At 43.3% G+C, this 17,069-nt stretch overlaps 1 protein-coding gene across 1 annotated transcript in view; it reads left to right on the top strand.

The window, feature by feature from the left end:
- Window positions 1-16,841, top strand: part of LOC143156921 (uncharacterized) — a 46,570-nt gene extending 29,729 nt beyond the window's left edge. Inside the window, exons 3-4 of the mRNA XM_076331142.1 lie at window positions 14,025-14,062; window positions 16,407-16,841. Of these exons, the coding sequence (XP_076187257.1) occupies window positions 14,025-14,062; window positions 16,407-16,494 (126 nt within the window). The 3' untranslated portion in view covers window positions 16,495-16,841. The remainder of the gene's footprint in view (window positions 1-14,024; window positions 14,063-16,406) is intronic.
- The last annotated feature ends 228 nt before the right edge of the window (window positions 16,842-17,069 follow it).

The raw sequence follows: 17,069 nt of genomic DNA, 5'->3' as shown, positions 1-17,069 counted from the left end.
TAGGATCAGGACCTAAACGTGCTGGGGGACCGCATTTAGGGGTAGAGGGGAGAAACCCTATATAGAGCAATAAAAGAGGAATGGAGCTAAGGTTTCTTCTCGAGATTGTTACTTAGAAAAAGTGAGTAAAGTTGAAAGCTACCCCAAGCGAGTTACTGCTGTCTGCCCCCCTCCCGCCCCTTCTGGAAGCGTCAGAATTGTCGCAGCCAGCTCCCAGCTGGCCCTGGCTTGCATCTCTGGAAGGACACTATTACAGACCTTTTTGCAAATGTGTAAGACGTTTTTTCAATAGCTTATTATATATAATATTTAATTTTATTAAAGCAAATTTCATTTTAAGAAAAAATACTACAGAAGAGAGGCTGTAAAACCAGATCTTTTCAGCTGTTCTTCCAGAATTTTCCCTATCTCATTAGCTCCTTATGATTCTTATGCAAAATTTTAGGGGAAAAAAAACCCCAAATCATTAAGTTAGTTTAGATACATCTTTTATGTAGTTTAGATACATCTTGTAGTTTAGATACATCTAAACTTGTAGTTTAGATCTTTTTTTTTCTTCTTTTTTTTTTTCTTTTCTTTTTTCAATATTTTATTCACAATCTGCTCAGAGTGATCATGTCTCTGCCCTGCTTTAGTTCGGGCTGAACGAAGCCTGAGCAGGACAACTATCAACACTTTCCCAAATGCCTGTTCACACCTGAACTTGCTCTTTATCAGGAGGTTTAGGTTGAAAACTGGGAAGGACTGAGATGAAACGGGAAAGCACCGGACCCCCGCTGTAGTAAGTTCCCATGCCTTAATCAGGAAAGCCATGAAGACTAAGCCCAGCCCTGTCTAATGCTGTTTGCTTTGGAACGTGGCTGTAGCAGGTTTCACAGTCTTGGATGCCAGCTCATGGCAGCAGATAGCTCTTTACTCCAGCCATAATCCAAGCCCCGTTTTCTTTCTGCCTGCTCCTTAATAGTCAGCACATCTTCCATATGTGCCCCACCTCGCAGGTGTTTTCAATTTTGCATAATCCTTTTCCTTGACCTGCTCTATATTCTGAACCTTTTTCCTCCTCTGGTAAATATTAGTTATATTGAATTTGGAGCAAAGCCGTTGTCTCAATGCTTTCTGTATCTCAGGCTGAAATCCTGAGCTTGTTGCTTTTAAAATGGAACCTCTACAATGGCCATCATAAAGGTGAAGATGGTTTTCTGGTTTGGGGGTTTAAGGTGGTGGTTTTGTTTTTTTTTTTTTTTTCCTTCTCCTCGGTTCCTTGAGGTGTTGGTGATCTTGAGTAACTTGTAGCTGCGTAAAACTGTCTTTACAACATGGATAATTTGCTGCAATAACCTCAGCTGCTGGCTAATAGATGTGAAAGGGGTGCTTTTTCAACCCAGTGGAAATCTTTGGAGTGGCTGTGGCAGCCAGCAGACACAACCCAAACACAAATTCCTGTAATCTCAACAGACAGCAGCACTGAATCACTTCCAGCAGTCTCTCGCCAGCGTAGCGCTGTGTGTTTCGGAGGCGGGGGCATCTACAACCCCACAAATCTTCACGGCGCTGGGCACTGCTGAGTAGCCTGGCATCACGTAAGCAAGGCCCCTGGCCCCTCAGCCCCAAGGGAGCCAGAAGAAGGTGAATCTCGGCTGCTGCTGCTCAGTGCATCCTTAGCAGAAAGGGAGAGGAAACGGAGAGGCCTGAGACTGAAAGAAGTAATCCCAGCATCAGGGTCACGACTGACAGTTTAAACAAGGAGCCTGATCTTTGTTGACCTGGACTTTTTTAATGATCCGTGAGAGCAGAGTGAGCCTGTTTCATGCCCGTGCTGCTGTAAAATAGCGCCGGATAAAAGGCACCGACCAGAAATTCTCTGTGTCTTTCCACTGGCAGCATTTTTCTGTCCATTTTACAGAGGTGTACGTGACTGCAAAGCAATGGAAAAAATTGACTTTACTACACATCATTGCAAATGTCTCCTGTCTCTGCCCAGGTCGTAGAAGGGAGGAGGAGGAGAGGGGTTTAAATTTGGATTTTCTTTTTTTCCAGAGGGCCTAAAAGATCAATGTTTTGTACTGTTTATATTTAGCCTAAGAAAACTTCTCACACTCTTATTAGTTATTTGAAAAACCTTTCTGATTTTGAGTACCAACCGGTAGAGAACTTTCAGCTACTTTTAATAGTTGCTTTATTGTAGTTTGTTCCTGTTTGGAAACAGAAAGCCATATGTTTCAAGGTGATTTCTGTATGAACTTCTGGCTAGCACAAACACGGGTTCAGTCATTAAACTAGTGTTCTGTATATTAAAGAATTCAGTCTGTACCCCTTTGCATATCTCTTAATTAATACGTACCCAACATTTTCATATTCTGTTACTTGTTACATGGTGATGTCAGGCAGTGAGTTTCAAGACAGCCAGACAATAATAGCTGGATTTATGTGTTTAAGACCTGACGGGGTGGAAGTCTTGGTGGTTTCTGCAAAGTGATTTGGTAGTATTGAATGAAATAGTAGAGAGATTTTCTTTTTGCTAGTTCTGAACTTCCATTTCAAAGGCGGGAATCAGCAAGTAGTATCTTCTAGTCCTGTCTTCAGTGGACTTTTGCACACTGAAGGTATACCCTTAGATGTTGCTGTGGTTGAGGTGGGGTTGCTGGGCACTTCTGAAAAGTAAGCTACTTCTCCTTCCTTATTTAAAAAAATGGTAGAAGAAAAATTTTCGTATAATGGTGATTTCAGGAAAAAATATGTAGTATTTCAAATAACCTCACTGCTGTTTATATTCCTCAAACCCTAGGACAGAATTAGCAGTAGGAGGCAGGCACTCCTTGGCTCTCCTTCTGCAGAGGGTCAGGGGCTGACTGGTCGAACCCCTCTGCCCTGGCTTTCCAGTAACGCTCCCGGGCATCAGTTTCATGCTCCATGTGCATCAGTACCAATCCAAGACAAACGGTTTGTCCTTGTGGCAGAAAGCATTCTCGAGAGGCTCTTCACCACATAGGCCTTCACGCTTTTGTTTTGACAGTCTCTCTTCTCACATTGTCATGTTCTCAAGTCCTTCTCGGCTTCAAAACTCTTACGTAAGGAGTGTGGAACTGAAATAAATGCGGAGGACCAAACTGGTCCCGATTTGATCAGTCACAGAAACACATCCTGGTCTTGCAAGGAAGGCTTGTCTGAGAATGGCCTTTTTTGCTTCCCTGGGTAAATAAATGATGCATCGTTCTCCAGCGGGGATACAAGGTTGAGTATGTCCACACCCCCTTTTGTAAACATACTGTCTGGCACTGCTGGCTGGGAGCAAGAAAAGGCCCCTGGCATATCATCTTCTGTGGTGAAGTGTCCTGGATACAGAGAAGCAGGAAGAGGGATTATTTTACAAAGGTACAAGCTATTCTGACCCTCTTGGGGCTGGGTGACTTCCCACTGCACTTTGCTTGGGGCTGTGGTGAAATGCCATAGTCTAGCCCACATGCTTTTGCTTGGAAAGCTGAACCTCCAGGCGTGAATAACTTACTGGAATTAATCTTCAACTGTTGTCATCCAGTATTCAAATATTAATGTGGCTGATCAGAGTGAGGCAGTGCAACCATGGTGGTCTTGCAAAATAGCGCATCGCACAAGTGATATTTCCAAACATGAGTCAATGTTTGTTCTTCTGTAAAAGACGTTCTAACATTTTTCTTCAAACTGCCAGGCTAAATGGCTTGTGCTGGCCCAACCCCTGTCCAACAAACAGCGCATCTGTGCTGAACGGCAAATATCAAGAAGCAGCATCTGAAGGGGGAAGGAGGAGTAATGGAAATGCAAGAACCTCTCCTGGAGGTGATCAGGCTTCTGAGATACTACAGGTTTAGCAAGAACTGTCTCTCCCTTTGACAGCCATGCAACCAGCGTAGCACTGGGAAGGAAACGGCGCCAGGGTCTGAATGAAGTGATCCTTCCAGGAAACAAATGAGCTGGTAGTTCTCGGAGTGGCAGGTGAGGCAGGGTCATGTTTCCAGATACGCCAGATTTACTTTGTGCTTTGAACTTGAAATTTTTGTGCAAGTTCATGAACTATGACAGTGATCAAGATTTTTTTCAGCCCTTTTACTGAATGGCAAGTGTCACCATAAACTAAATAATCTTGGATCTGGGTTTTTTGTTCCCATACAGGTGGCTTGTGCTGCAGGAGGTTATGTTGCACTGCTGTTCTCTTCCAACTCACCTCCCAGGTTGCATGGGGGCGTGGGGCAAATACTCTTCTCTTGGGGCTCTGTTTTTCTCATCTGTAATGATGCTTACAGATTTTATTTAGCAAAGTTTTTTTAAGTAACTGACAGAAAGTGTCATACAAAACTTAAAATCATTGTTTTAAACAAATTAATGAATGAATCCCAGAACAATACTGTCTGTGCTCGTTCATGAGAAGGAATGCTGTCTTAAGTCAATGAGGCTGCTCAGATCAGCTTTTACTGTAGTGTGCAAGTGATCATCTTGTATGATATTAGGATTAAAATCTCTTTGAGGGAAGGAGGCTGTACTGTTAAATATGGCCATAACTATTTCTCAAGCATGTAAAATATCCCATCTCCTCCACAGTGCAAGGACTTTATGCAAGGACAACATGCACATTTCCCAGCAAGTGAAAGACAACAGAATTTCCTAACTCTCTTTGAGCTTCAAGTGAAGACAGATGAGTACAGGGTGAGGCACCATAGAGATGGGTCCAGCTGTAGGTAACCAAAGCCGGCTGAACATGAGCCGGCAGTGTGCCCAGGTGGCCAAGAAGGCCAATGGCATCCTGGCCTGTATCAGACATAGCATGGCCAGCAGGAGTAGGGAAGTGATCGTGCCCCTGTACTCGGCACTGGTGAGGCCGCACCTCGAATACTGTGTTCAGTTTTGGGCCCCTCACTACAAGAAGGACGTCGAGGTGCTGGAGCGTGTCCAGAGAAGGGCAACAAAGCTGGTGAAGGGTCTGGAGAACAAGTCTTATGAGGAGCGGCTGAGGGAACTGGGACTGTTTAGCCTGGAGAAAAGGAGGTTCAGGGGAGACCTCATCACTCTCTACAACTACCTGAAAGGAGGTTGTAGCGAGGTGGGTGTCGGTCTCTTCTCCCAAGTAACCAGTGATAGGACAAGAGGAAATGGCCTCAAGTTGCGGCAGGGGAGGTTTAGATTGGATGTAAGGAAAAATTTCTTTACTGAAAGAGTGGTTAAACATTGGGACAGGCTGCCCAGGGAAGTGGTTGAGTCCCCATCCCTGGAAGTATTTAAAAGACGTGTAGATGAGGCGCTTAGGGACATGGTTTAGTGGGCATGGTGGTGTTAGGTCGACGGTTGGACTCGATGATCTTAGAGGTCTTTTCCAACCTTAATGATTCTATGATTCTATGAAATCTAATCTTTTAAAATAAACCTACATGAACAGAGCAGGGGATGTGAGAGGCACAAGGGAAGAAGTTGCTCCCTGCCAACTCACTTTTTACAAAAACCAAATTAACGATATGGTGTGAAACATGCACCTCTGTGAGTCACTGGACAGAGTGCAGCTCTTCGTGTCCACCACACCGAGCAGGGCCACTTCGGCTAGTGGAGTAACTGGTGGCCACCCAGCATCTTCCCCACAGGCTGGCATGAAGGAGCATCAATCTGCTTTACGATTCACTTCACAGATATTTGACAGAAATCTCAATTTTTGGCTCAGCCACACGAAGTCCCCTGATCACGGATTTTCTTCTGATCTGTCTCTGCTTGGACTTTGGTATTTTCTGCCATGTTGGTTTGTTCCCACTGAACCTCAGGCTTGAGCTCCTTTCCAGATACCTCAGCCAATTGGTACCCCTTGGACATAGTCTCAGCATTTCTTCTGCATCCAGGATCATCAGAGCTGTGACTCTCGCTCGCTTTTCCACACCATATTGACTCCTTGCCATAGGTTTTTTTGCCAAATTTCAGTGCCAGACTCGTGAATGATCTCAGTCTCCCTGATTCTCAGATCCCATTTCTCATCCATTTCTATTTCAGCCTCTCCAGGCCAGTCGTTAGGAGCTTAGGGAGACATTTCCCCACCTACATACTTTGTTCCCCTCTGTTTCTCCCTAAACTTTGCAAGCCCAACACTTTTGTCCCTACTACGTTTGGTTCTGAAAACTTTTTCTTCCATGTTCCCTGGACCAAACAGGGGATGTTGGCTGGGAAAACACTGATGGGGGAAGAGGGTATCCATGCTTTTGTTTGAGAGGTCTGGATCTGGCAGCATTCAGCACGGTGGAATTGCAGTTCCAGGGAAAGTCCCGCTCAGCCCCAGGCTGGGTTGGGAGCCTTGAGGGAATGGCTGAAATTGCCTAGGCAGATTATCGGCTAAACCAGCTAAAATTGAATACATCTTTATTGACAGTTTTTGAACTGGAGTTTTTCTTTTCTGTTCTGTTTGAGGACTTAAACCTTGTCCAAATGCAGGTAGGTTTTTGTTTAGACACATTCCTAACACAAAGGGCAAATTTTTGATGTGTCATATTTATTGTCAGACCCGAAGCAGGGAGGTAGCGGGGAGCCTTTCCTGAAAAAGAGCTTTCCCCCTCCACACCTTTCCCTGTAACCTCTTTCTCAAAACCACTTACAATATTATGTGTAGAAACCTTTTCCTCCACTCCAAATCAAGCTGCAGCACATCTTCAACGCATTTCCACCCCAGATTCCCACTCAAGGGGGTAAAAATTTTGCAGAGTTATTGGCAACTGAAAATGAAATTTTACGTGGGGAAGTATCAAGTAACCTTGCTAACAAGCAGAGCTGTGCCCCATGATACTACGAGCTGACACCCCCCACCTCCCGCCTGTGCCTTTTCTTGCTGCTTTATTTAGCTCAAGGTTTCTTATGATTGAGCCAGTTCCTGTTCCCAGCTGAAGTCAGTGACAAACTCCTTGGTGCCTTTGGGGCTGGAGAGTTCATTGCTTGATAAAACGGGAGCACACTCAAGGGATCACTCAGAGGGTCACAGAGCCCAGCTGGCTGAGGCCACAGCAGGATGTTGTGCTGCTGAAAAATACAGAACAGAGTTGGTTGTGCTGTTCTGTTTTGTTTTAACTTCGTAAACATCAGTCCATTTTAAATAGTCTGCCTTTTTTCTTTGAAAAGAAAAGTATTGCTGGAGGTGTCGTAAGCAGGAAGAAGATAAGTTGTTTGATGCCGCACATGGCACAAAGCTTGGGGTAATGAAGGAATGGGTATGTTTCAGGTCAGCATGAGTTCAGGCAGTGAGGTCTAAATAGCTGCTGGAATGGCACAATTTATCATTTCGTGAGAGAGAAGGTTTTGGTTGCTAGACCAGTTTGTCTATGATCTATGTACCTTTTGAAATCACAGTGCTTTATTTACCTTAGCAGAATAGAGGTTTAGATATACACTTAAATATTTTTTTTTTAGTACACTAAAAGTTTGGGAGTGTCCAGATATTATGATAGTATTATCTTAAAGTGTGAAGGTGTGGAACACTATAAAACAAGGTAAAATATCTGAGACTACAGTCATGCCTTTATGTAATTCTTACCTGTTACTGACTATTTCCTTGTGGTGTCGGAGTGGGATAGAACTGTATGGCATTCTTTCCTTGAGACAAGACTTTTTTTAAGCTAATGTGAATTATCCTGCATTTGCCGTAGGCCAAAAAAAATATACATGGGGCCGGTTGATGTGAATCAACAGATGCGCAGCAACTGATCTGTAAGTCTAAGCCCTTACTACAGTCACATGTTGTCGTATCACTGGCTGCTGGCAATGGACTAGTATGTAGGCTTTGGATTAACGCAGTTAAAGACTATAATTCATTGAATGTACAAAAATACGGTGAGTTGGTATACTTCAGGATACAGACTAGGTGAGCTTTTTGACAGATTTCATAGAATCATAGAATCATAGAATAGTTTGGGTTGGAAGGGACCTCTAAAGGTCATCTAGTCCAACCCCCTTGCCGTGGGCAGGGACATCTGCAACTACATCAGGTTGCTCAGAGCCTCGTCCAATCTGACCTCGAATGTTTCCAGGGATGGGGCATCCACCACCTCTCTCGGCAACCTGTGCCAGTGTTTCACCACCCTCAGCGTAAAACATTTCTTCCTTCTAGCTAGTCTAAATCTACCCCCCTTTAGTTTAAAGCCATTCCCCCTTGTCCTGTCGCAACAGGCCCTGCTAAAAAGTTTGCCGCCATCTTTTTTATAAGCCCCCTTTAAGTACTGATAGGCTGCAAGAAGGTCTCCCCGAAGCCTTCTCTGCTCTAGGCTGAACAACCCCAACTCTCTCAGCCTTTCTTCATAGGAGAGGTGTTCCATCCCCCTGATCATTTTCGTGGCCCTCCTCTGGACCCGCTCCAACAGGTCCGTGTCTTTCTTATGCTGAGGGCTCCAGAGCTGGACGCAGGACTCCAGGTGGGGTCTCACCAGAGCAGAGTAGAGGGGCAGAATCACCTCCCTCGACCTGCTGGCCATGCTGCTTTTGATGCATCCCAGGATACGATTGGCCTTCTGGTCTGCGAGCGCACATTGCTGCCTCATGTCCAGCTTTGCATCCACCAGTACCCCCAAGTCCTTCTTGGCAGGGCTGCTCTCAATCCCTTCATCCCCCAGCCTGTATTGATACCAGGGGTTGCCCCAACCATGGTGCAGGACCTTGCCCTTGGCCTTGTTAAACCTCATGAGGTTCACACGGGCCCACTTCTCCAGCTTGTCCAGGTCCCTCTGGATGGCATCCCATCCCTCTGGCGTGTTGACCACACCACTCAGCTTGGTGTCATCTGCAAACTTGCTGAGGGGGTACACTCGACCCCACTGTCTATGTCATTGATGAAGATATTAAACAGTACCAGTCCCAATATGGACCCCTGAGGGATGCCACTTGTCACCATTCTCCATCTGGACATTGAGCCATTGACCACTACCCTCTGGATCTATGTAACTCTACATTTGCAAAGAAAAAGGGGGGGAAGTATAGCTATTGACATTAGACTCTAGGCTTCTTTTTGATAATCCTTTGTGCCATGTGAAGTCATGACAAAGTAAAATTGAAGCACTTTCCCTATCACATTTAATAGCAGAGAAATTAAAGATAGAGGAGGGGGGAGGAGTGATTAACATAGCAGAATAAAGGAGGATTTAAACATACAGAACAGTTAACAGAAGAGAATATACTTGCATGAACAGTGATGAAAGAGGATTGGTGCAGGGCAGAATGTAGGAGTTAGAGTTGCATGGCTGCAGAGACAGTTGATCATGAAGAAAAGCTAGAAAAGAATTCCATTGGCAGTGGTTCTGGGGTTTGGTCTTGTTTTTAAAATGTGTTTTCAAAATAAGCTTTTAGCAATGTCACAGGATTATCTTATTGCTGTCATTTGTATGCGCTATTCAGCTGCAGCTTTCCATATGTGCTGGAACTGTGTGAGCTGGGACTGGGGATGGCACACAGGAGATTCCTGCAGCATTCAAGAGGAGAGGAGACTAGAGGCTTGCATGACTACTATGGCTGAGAAGAAGCAAAATGTATCAGCACATTTGGGAAGTATTCCAGATGGGGGGAAAAACTCTTCCCTCTGTGTCAGTATCTGCCCTATATCAAAACAGATCTGACTCAAAGGCTTGAGGCTGGAAGAGGGGAGAGGGTATGCTGATTTATAACTGTGGGTGCTTCTCTGAGAAATTTCTGGAAAGCTTAGGGGGTATGCCAGGTTTATTTAGTAAAAAAGACATGAGTAAGAAGGGAGGAGCCCTGCAACACAGAGAATTTTTCAAAAAGTCCGTAATTTTGATTACTGAATGCTTGCCCTGAAATCCTACCAGGAGCAATATTTTGTACCGGATAATGAAGTGTGTCAAAGTTTTTAGGGGAGAAAAGATATTCTTACATTACTGTAAAAGGTAAATCAGTAAAACTACGCTATATAGCAGAATTTCTAAGTTAAATCAATAACCCTACACACTAAAGTAGTGCTTTGTAAGCTAAAACTGCTCTACACATCATACTAATCCTTTGAGAGTGTAGAGAGTTTAGGAGATTGGTTATACCATCTGCAATATCAGTAAAATACAGTATTAGGTTACATATGCCTACTAAGGCAGGTGTCAGTAAATAAGTATGTGATATTAAAAATTTGACACTTCTAAGTCGTTCTTTGATAGTGGAATGTGCCTATTGGTATGTTGCATTTACCTTTCTGTGTATGTGATCTGAGTGAAAATCAGTCCTTTGGTAGAGCTAACAGGCCACTTTAAGCATTTACCGGTGTGTGGATGAACCTCGAAGATTAACGCTGTAATAGGAACAGGAGTTGGAGGGCTGACATTCGTTTCCAGAGGTCTCTGGGGTGACTTATCTGCAGCTAGAGAGGCAGCATTTGCCATTAATTTTTAAACGGTGAATGAGCTGGACTGAATCCACTCCCTGCTGCACTACGTCCTAGGGAAGCAACGCGTGCTGCAGGAGGTGCAGTCCTAGCCAGGCTGGCAGGGGGTCGACTGCTTTCTTCCCACAGTGTTTATGTCCTTGAAAAGGGAAGATCGGGCTTTCCATTGGGTGCCCTGGGGAAATCTGGAGTGTGTGTGTAATGAATAAGTGCATCCTTTAACTCTGGTGTTGACCAGTCACTGGAATAGTCTCCCGGGAAGAGGAAGTACCAGCTACTTCGCTGCTATAAGGTTGCAATGGGCAGAGCTCTGCTGGGGAAGGCAGTCAGAATCTTACCAGTATCTATTTTCTTCAGGTTTTACTGTTTTGATTCTTTATTGCTTAGGAGCAATTATTTACTGCTTCTGGTGCAGTACCTTGGTAAAGAGCCATGCAGGGCCTGAGTAGACACCTTTCCATCCACATGCCCCAGTGCCATGGGCCTGTACTTAATGTAGCAGAGGTCCTCCTGTTCCTAAAGCAGCTCCATGTTGTAGCACAGCCATTGCCCCATGTGTTCTCCTAGCGATCCTGCAGTTGTGCTTGGCTGAGGTTGGATTGCTGTCTGAAACTTGCAGTTATTTTGGTTTTGTACTTTGCCATACCTGTGCATTTTGTTTGCTGATTCAGGGTAGCCAGCTTTATCCAAATAATTCGAATTAAAATTCTCATATTGGGTTTCTGTAGTTAAAGTTCATGCATGCAATAAGAATTGCTTCCTTTGTTATTCTCAGAGGTACTCACCAGCTCTAGTGCCTTGAAGGGTTATTGGCATTATATTTAAGCCAATTATTTTTATTTAGAAGATTATACTCATTCATCTACTGTAATATTAGGTAACCAGGGTTGATGTTTTTCTCTTTCTCTAGCCTACATTTGCTGAGTTAGATCTGGGAACATATGCATCGCATTGCTTTTTATTTGGTGGTCCTCAGAGTCTAAATTGGGACTTTTGAGCTACTCTTGAACACTGGGAAACCATATGTGGCGTTGCGTTGTTTGAATGACATGCAAAACCAGAGGGTTTGTGTAAACATGTCATTGAAAATATAGCTCAGTCAGTGAAAGAACATGCACCATTGTTCAACCTATGCACGTGTACAAGAGGGCTGAGAATGGGAGAGAAGAGCTGCAGCTTTTCTAAAATAAGAGAGAACAGGAAAAAAATCTTTCCAGATGGACTCTACAGAAAAGATCTGCAGAGCTGGTGTCTCCTAGTACATACCTTGGCTTAACAGTCCTGGAAGGAATGAGGCATTTGCAGCCCATAACTGCCGGTAATCCCAAGGGACTGGAATGGGCCCTCCTGTTTAGCAGTTCACTGTGATTAAAGAAAGCATGGTGAGAAAAGCCCTCTTCGAAGGCGAGGGACACATTCCCCACAGAGGGCGTAGCTCCTGTGGCTGGGGAGAAGTTGTTCCAGGATATAGATAACGTGTGCTCTTATTTTAAGAAGCTAAAAGCTTGGTATGTGAAGGATAAGAGTTACTTTAAAGAAGGATTGGACAGTAGCAGAGATTTTTGAGCTTCAGAATGTTTGTGCTTTTGTTATAATCAAATAAACAAATTTTGTAAGGCTCTTTTATTTATACCTCTTCAAAAACTTTTTATGAAATCATGCCGCCATGGGATAAGGGGCAAGGTCCTTACATGGATAATAATAATTTATATAAGAATAATAATTTCAGTTTAGGAAATAAAGGTTAGGGAAAAAGTGGCCAACTTTTAAAAAAGGGATGGAGTGACCAGTGAGGTCTCTCTATGGAGTCTGGTGCTGTTCAGCATAGTCCTGAAGGAGATGGGGAATGAGACAAAGAAGCCTCCTGATGAAAGGTACCAAGTCAGGCAGGATAGCTGAGGTGAGGATGTACGAGGGGACCGCAGAAAGGCCTCACAATACAGAGTGACTGAAGGGCAATCTGGCAGTTGAAATTCAATGTTGATGAATATAGAATATTGCAGAGGAGGAGAAACAATCCTAAACTGAAATACACAGCGATGGAATCTAAATTATCCCTTGGGAAGAAACCTTGGGTTATAATAATTGTATAAAAATGTCTGCTGAATGTGCAGTAAGAATAAGAAAAAAAAAAAAAGAAATGAATACTAGGAATTATTGGCAAAGGAATCGTGAACAAAAAGGAAGATCTTTATGCTATAGTATAAATGCATGGCACATTTGAATATTGCATCCTTGCTCCCTTGTTTTAGAAAGGATGCAGAAGGGGAGAAGATACAGGAAATGTTGATAAAAGATGTGGAGTGACTCCCGTATGGAAAATGACTTAACACTTGGGGATTTTCAACCTCCTGTCTGAGCAGGAAGAAAACAAAGGTCTATCAACTCTCAGGTGGCATGGAGAAAGCAAATAGAAAATGACTATTCACTCTCCCATACCGTGGGAGCCAAGCAGCCTCAAGTGAATGGTTAGGTGACAATTTTAAAACTAGCAAAAAGGACTTCCTATAGCTGTGAAATTGCCCTGGGATATTGTAGAGGCCAAAAGTTCCCATGGTGACAGTGGTGATTGGACACATCCCTTAAAGAAAACTCTCCGGGGGTTATTGTACACCAAAATGCAGTTCTGGTTCAGGGAATCGCCTTGCCAGAGATTTCTGGGAGCTGGGGAGGCCCAGAGGTTGGGAGGCTGGGATGGGGTGGGGTCTGCGGCCGTTTGCACTTGCCCGAGGAGGAAAAAGTGTAAGTTGTGAGCGTGATAGGGTAAGTTGTGAGCGTGATAGGGTAAGTTGTGAGCGTGATAAGACGCTTGACTTCCTCAGTCTCTGAGCCAATCCTGTCTGGCTATTCCTGCGTAATTAGACCCACCTTGTGCCAGGGTATTGTTTAAACACATGACAAAAGAAGCTCCTGCCCTTAAAAATCAATTTGAGCTTTCGTGGAAGGATTTCAGTGAGTGCCCTTGCAGAAGAGAGAGGCAGAAGAATTTAAAAAAAGAAAAGGCTGAGATGAATGAAAATGTGTACTGGGTGAAGTCCTAATTTGCAAAGATATTTTAATACTTTTGGAGGGTCTTTTTTGTCTTAATAGCTATACATAGTACATTAGTATGTCACCCACATGTAAATAACAGTGATGTTGACATCTGATGATAATCTCCAAATTGTGAACATCTTTGTATCCAGGCACTTGCTGTAGTTTTTCAGAGAGACTGAAATGCAGCTGACCTGAATAAAACCTGCGTATTGAAACACCTGATTTTCTTTTCTCCGAGGGTATTGTAATGTGTGCAGTATATGTGCTAAATACGTTGCTTTCTAGTTGGCTCTCCACGTAATGTTGGATTGCAACAGACTGCTCTCTATCACACCTGATGACTAAACCTGTCTCACCCACGCCATGGGAAAGTACTGGTGCATTGAGCCTTCTTAGAATCAAGCTTTAGGTTGTCCTCAGATTTCAAATCTCCTGTGCACTTTTTTTAATATGGCCTCTAACTCAAGAGATACAAGCACAAAAGGATCCCAGGCAACAATTAATCAGATAAGTATTTATTTATTTAACTCAACCTATAGAATTATGCTGGCAATAGTTTTTTCAGAGTTAGACTTTCATTGAGCAAAAGACTGTCTTTTAAAGATTCTTTTCTCTTTTTCAGGCATCTGCACTGAAACATTCTGGATTTCATTGGGCATGGTAAGAAATTCCCTCTTAATTACAGAAAAAGAGTCAGTTAAGAGCTGGCTGTTTTGTTTACCTCCCCGATATGTTCAAAGTGGAAGTACAGCTGTGGAAACTAGATGCATTTAATTTGTGTTGTGCATTTTAAAACAGGAGGGAAAGACATAACTAAAGCAAACATACATTGCAACCATGTAGCAGCGTTTACTACCGCAATACCAAGACGTGGGCTAGAGTTGGCTGTAAGCTGGGGCTGAAGGCCCAGCAGAAATAGTGGAACGTCTGTGGGCATGATGGAGAGAAATTTTTTTTTGAACTATATGTAATGAACACCTTTTAAATGGTCTTAGTGAGCATACAGTTGCATACTTGATACTGTAAAGGTTGCCTAGCAGTCCCACAGTTACCAGAGTATGTGCAGGAAGCAAGACAAAGCCAGGCAGTTGGGGAGGATGCACTGTGCCGTGAGGGGAAAAGCCTGTAATATAAGTGTTGCTGGAATATGAAGTAGTTCAATCTCATTGAGATGAAGGCTTTAGTCTTGCTGGCACAGCTGTGTCAGGAAGGGATTTATTATATTTTTGTCATCATTGCTACGCTAGCAAAAGCCCTAATATATATGAAGTTACACCAGGGGAAAAAAAGGATTTTTTTTTTGGACAACTTAGTTTGCTCATAGAAATGATGTAAAACTGTACCTGCAAAAGGCTTTTTTGCTAGTGTAAATTGTCTATGCTTGTATAACTATACCAATAAACCATTACGAGAGTCTACAAGGACTTGCTGAAAAGAAATAATCTATCTGAAGCTAAAGACAACAAATAATCCTTAGTATAAATTGGCTAATTCATACAACTGGACATGGTATGTAAAAAGTAAATACCAAATCCAGGGATGCCACAAGTTTTTTGGGGGGTTGTTTTTGGTTGTTTTGGATTTTTTTTTAACCATCCCTCTCAACATGCAGTCACTTTTTGCCTAAAGTTCAAGCTGAGAAAAATTCAAGATAGTATCATGCAGATGTTTTTTTCTCCTTGGGTATTTATTGTCTCTGAGGGACTAGGTAGCACTGGTGGGGCTTGAGACAGTGAATCCCAGAAAGGCTTGCTTCCGGACCGTGAGAAGTACCACTTTCTTGGGCAGCGCTGAGGGAGTCTCTCTTTGAAGACTCCCTCCCACATCTGTATACTGGGCTTGAAGCCAAGCCTCTCTTCTGTAAAGAAACCTTGCTAAAATTTCTCATTTCATGCCCCTTTATGGAGAGAGAGAGAGCGAGAGAGAGCACGCGCAAGGGGGAGAGAGAAGGAGGTATGTGCCAAGTGTATTGAGAGAGCATAGCAGAGTAGGCTTTTGATTTTGTGTGTTTGGGGACAAGGGGGCAGCAAGCAAGGAGAAGGCTTTATATTAATTAGCACCGTATTTGCCATCCCTTCCTCCCACCTCAAAAGTGATACATTCTCCTCCTTCTCCTCTCCAAAACACATCTATATTTTTTTTTTTAGACAACTGTTTATGTTTGAGTCCTTTGAACTAGCAGAGGCACTTGAAATAAATGCACTTATAAATGTGCCTCCTGCCAGCCTCTGTCTAGTCTGCATATGGACACTTAAAAGGGTTGAAGAATATGTCTTACATATCTCAGAAATATGCTAAGTTCACAGTGGTGGCACCTGAAATAGCTTTGTTCTTCCCTCCCCCTTAGAGTACGGTGGAATTGCTAGTGTATTATTTGATAAACAATCACCAATTAGTCGTTCCAATCCTTGCTAATTCAGCAACTGCTCTCCAGGGCCTCCAGGCAGCTTGTATGCCAGTTCATGTGCTCACCCCAGGTAGCTCTGAACTGAAGGAGTTTCCTTAATTGTTTTTGCTGTTGTGTCTGTTTAAAAGGTTTTACTGCTCCTTTCGGTGAGCTAGGTGGTGTTCTTACAAATGCACGCTCACTGTCTTACCTTTCCCCGGTGTGCCATTAACAACATGAGTAACATAATCCCCAAATGTAATGATATGTCCTATTGGTACCTCTGCACTGGTGGGTAGAAACACCCACTTTGTACACCGAATGGAGGGTGGCCTTGCTGAATGTGGGCGACAGGGGTGGTGCTGCTTCATTCCCTCAATCTTTTATAGGTTTGGGTACTGATGGGTGTCTTCATGGATAGCCCTGCTGCCCCCGCTGTACACCTAGATCACAGATAAATCGGATCTCATTCATCTGCTGATCATAGAGCAGTGCAGGACAGGAAGACGAATCCTTGTTGACAGATGTTAAAGATTCTTGCAAATTCTGTTGAGCAACAAGCTGTGGATGGGAGAAGTGTCTGTGCTAACACTTGTTCCTTATTCTTTTGTCTTACAGGTGCCTGGTGATGACTACAAAATCTGCTGCAGAAGCAAATTCTAGAGGAGGTGGCAGACCTATGGTTGTGGATCCTTTGCACATATAAATGTTATTGTGTGTGTCTGTTTGACCATGGTAGGATATTTAATGTATCATAGAAATGAGTTTTGTACCTCCAGGCTCAGTGTCACTCTCACCATAGATCCTTCCTTCCAAACATATATTCCCTCATTTGAGCCTTTAAAAAAAAGAAAAAAAAACCCTTGAAAAAATGTAACTTTCTATGAAAAATATGCCCTATTTTCATCTTCTGGGGAAAAAGGGAACTTTACTGTATCCACTGTTGTTGTAAGTGAAATATGGTGTACGGCATGCTAAATAACTGCTCAGTCAAATGTCAGTGTGAACCCAGAAATCCTCAGTAGAGGAAAAAAATAAATATTTTTATTTTCTCTAAAAGCTTCCCTGTAAAATTCTTCTAAAGATTTTCTTCATGAGACGACACAAAACAAGCCGATGGGTGCCTCTTCACTTCTCAGCCTGGTGTCAGGGTTGTTGGGACTTTTGGCCAAGCACTCTGACAATATTGTAAGTCTCCACAAAGATGAAGCCCACGTTGTTAACCAGGGATATGCCTCATTTGTGGTGAGCAGGAGACTTGAGTATTAGATGCTTCTATTT

This window comes from Aptenodytes patagonicus, chromosome 2 (assembly GCF_965638725.1).
Source record: "Aptenodytes patagonicus chromosome 2, bAptPat1.pri.cur, whole genome shotgun sequence".
NCBI lineage: Eukaryota > Metazoa > Chordata > Aves > Sphenisciformes > Spheniscidae > Aptenodytes > Aptenodytes patagonicus.
The sequence above is the reverse complement of the archived record's forward strand: the minus strand, read 5'-3'. Positions and strand labels throughout refer to the sequence as shown.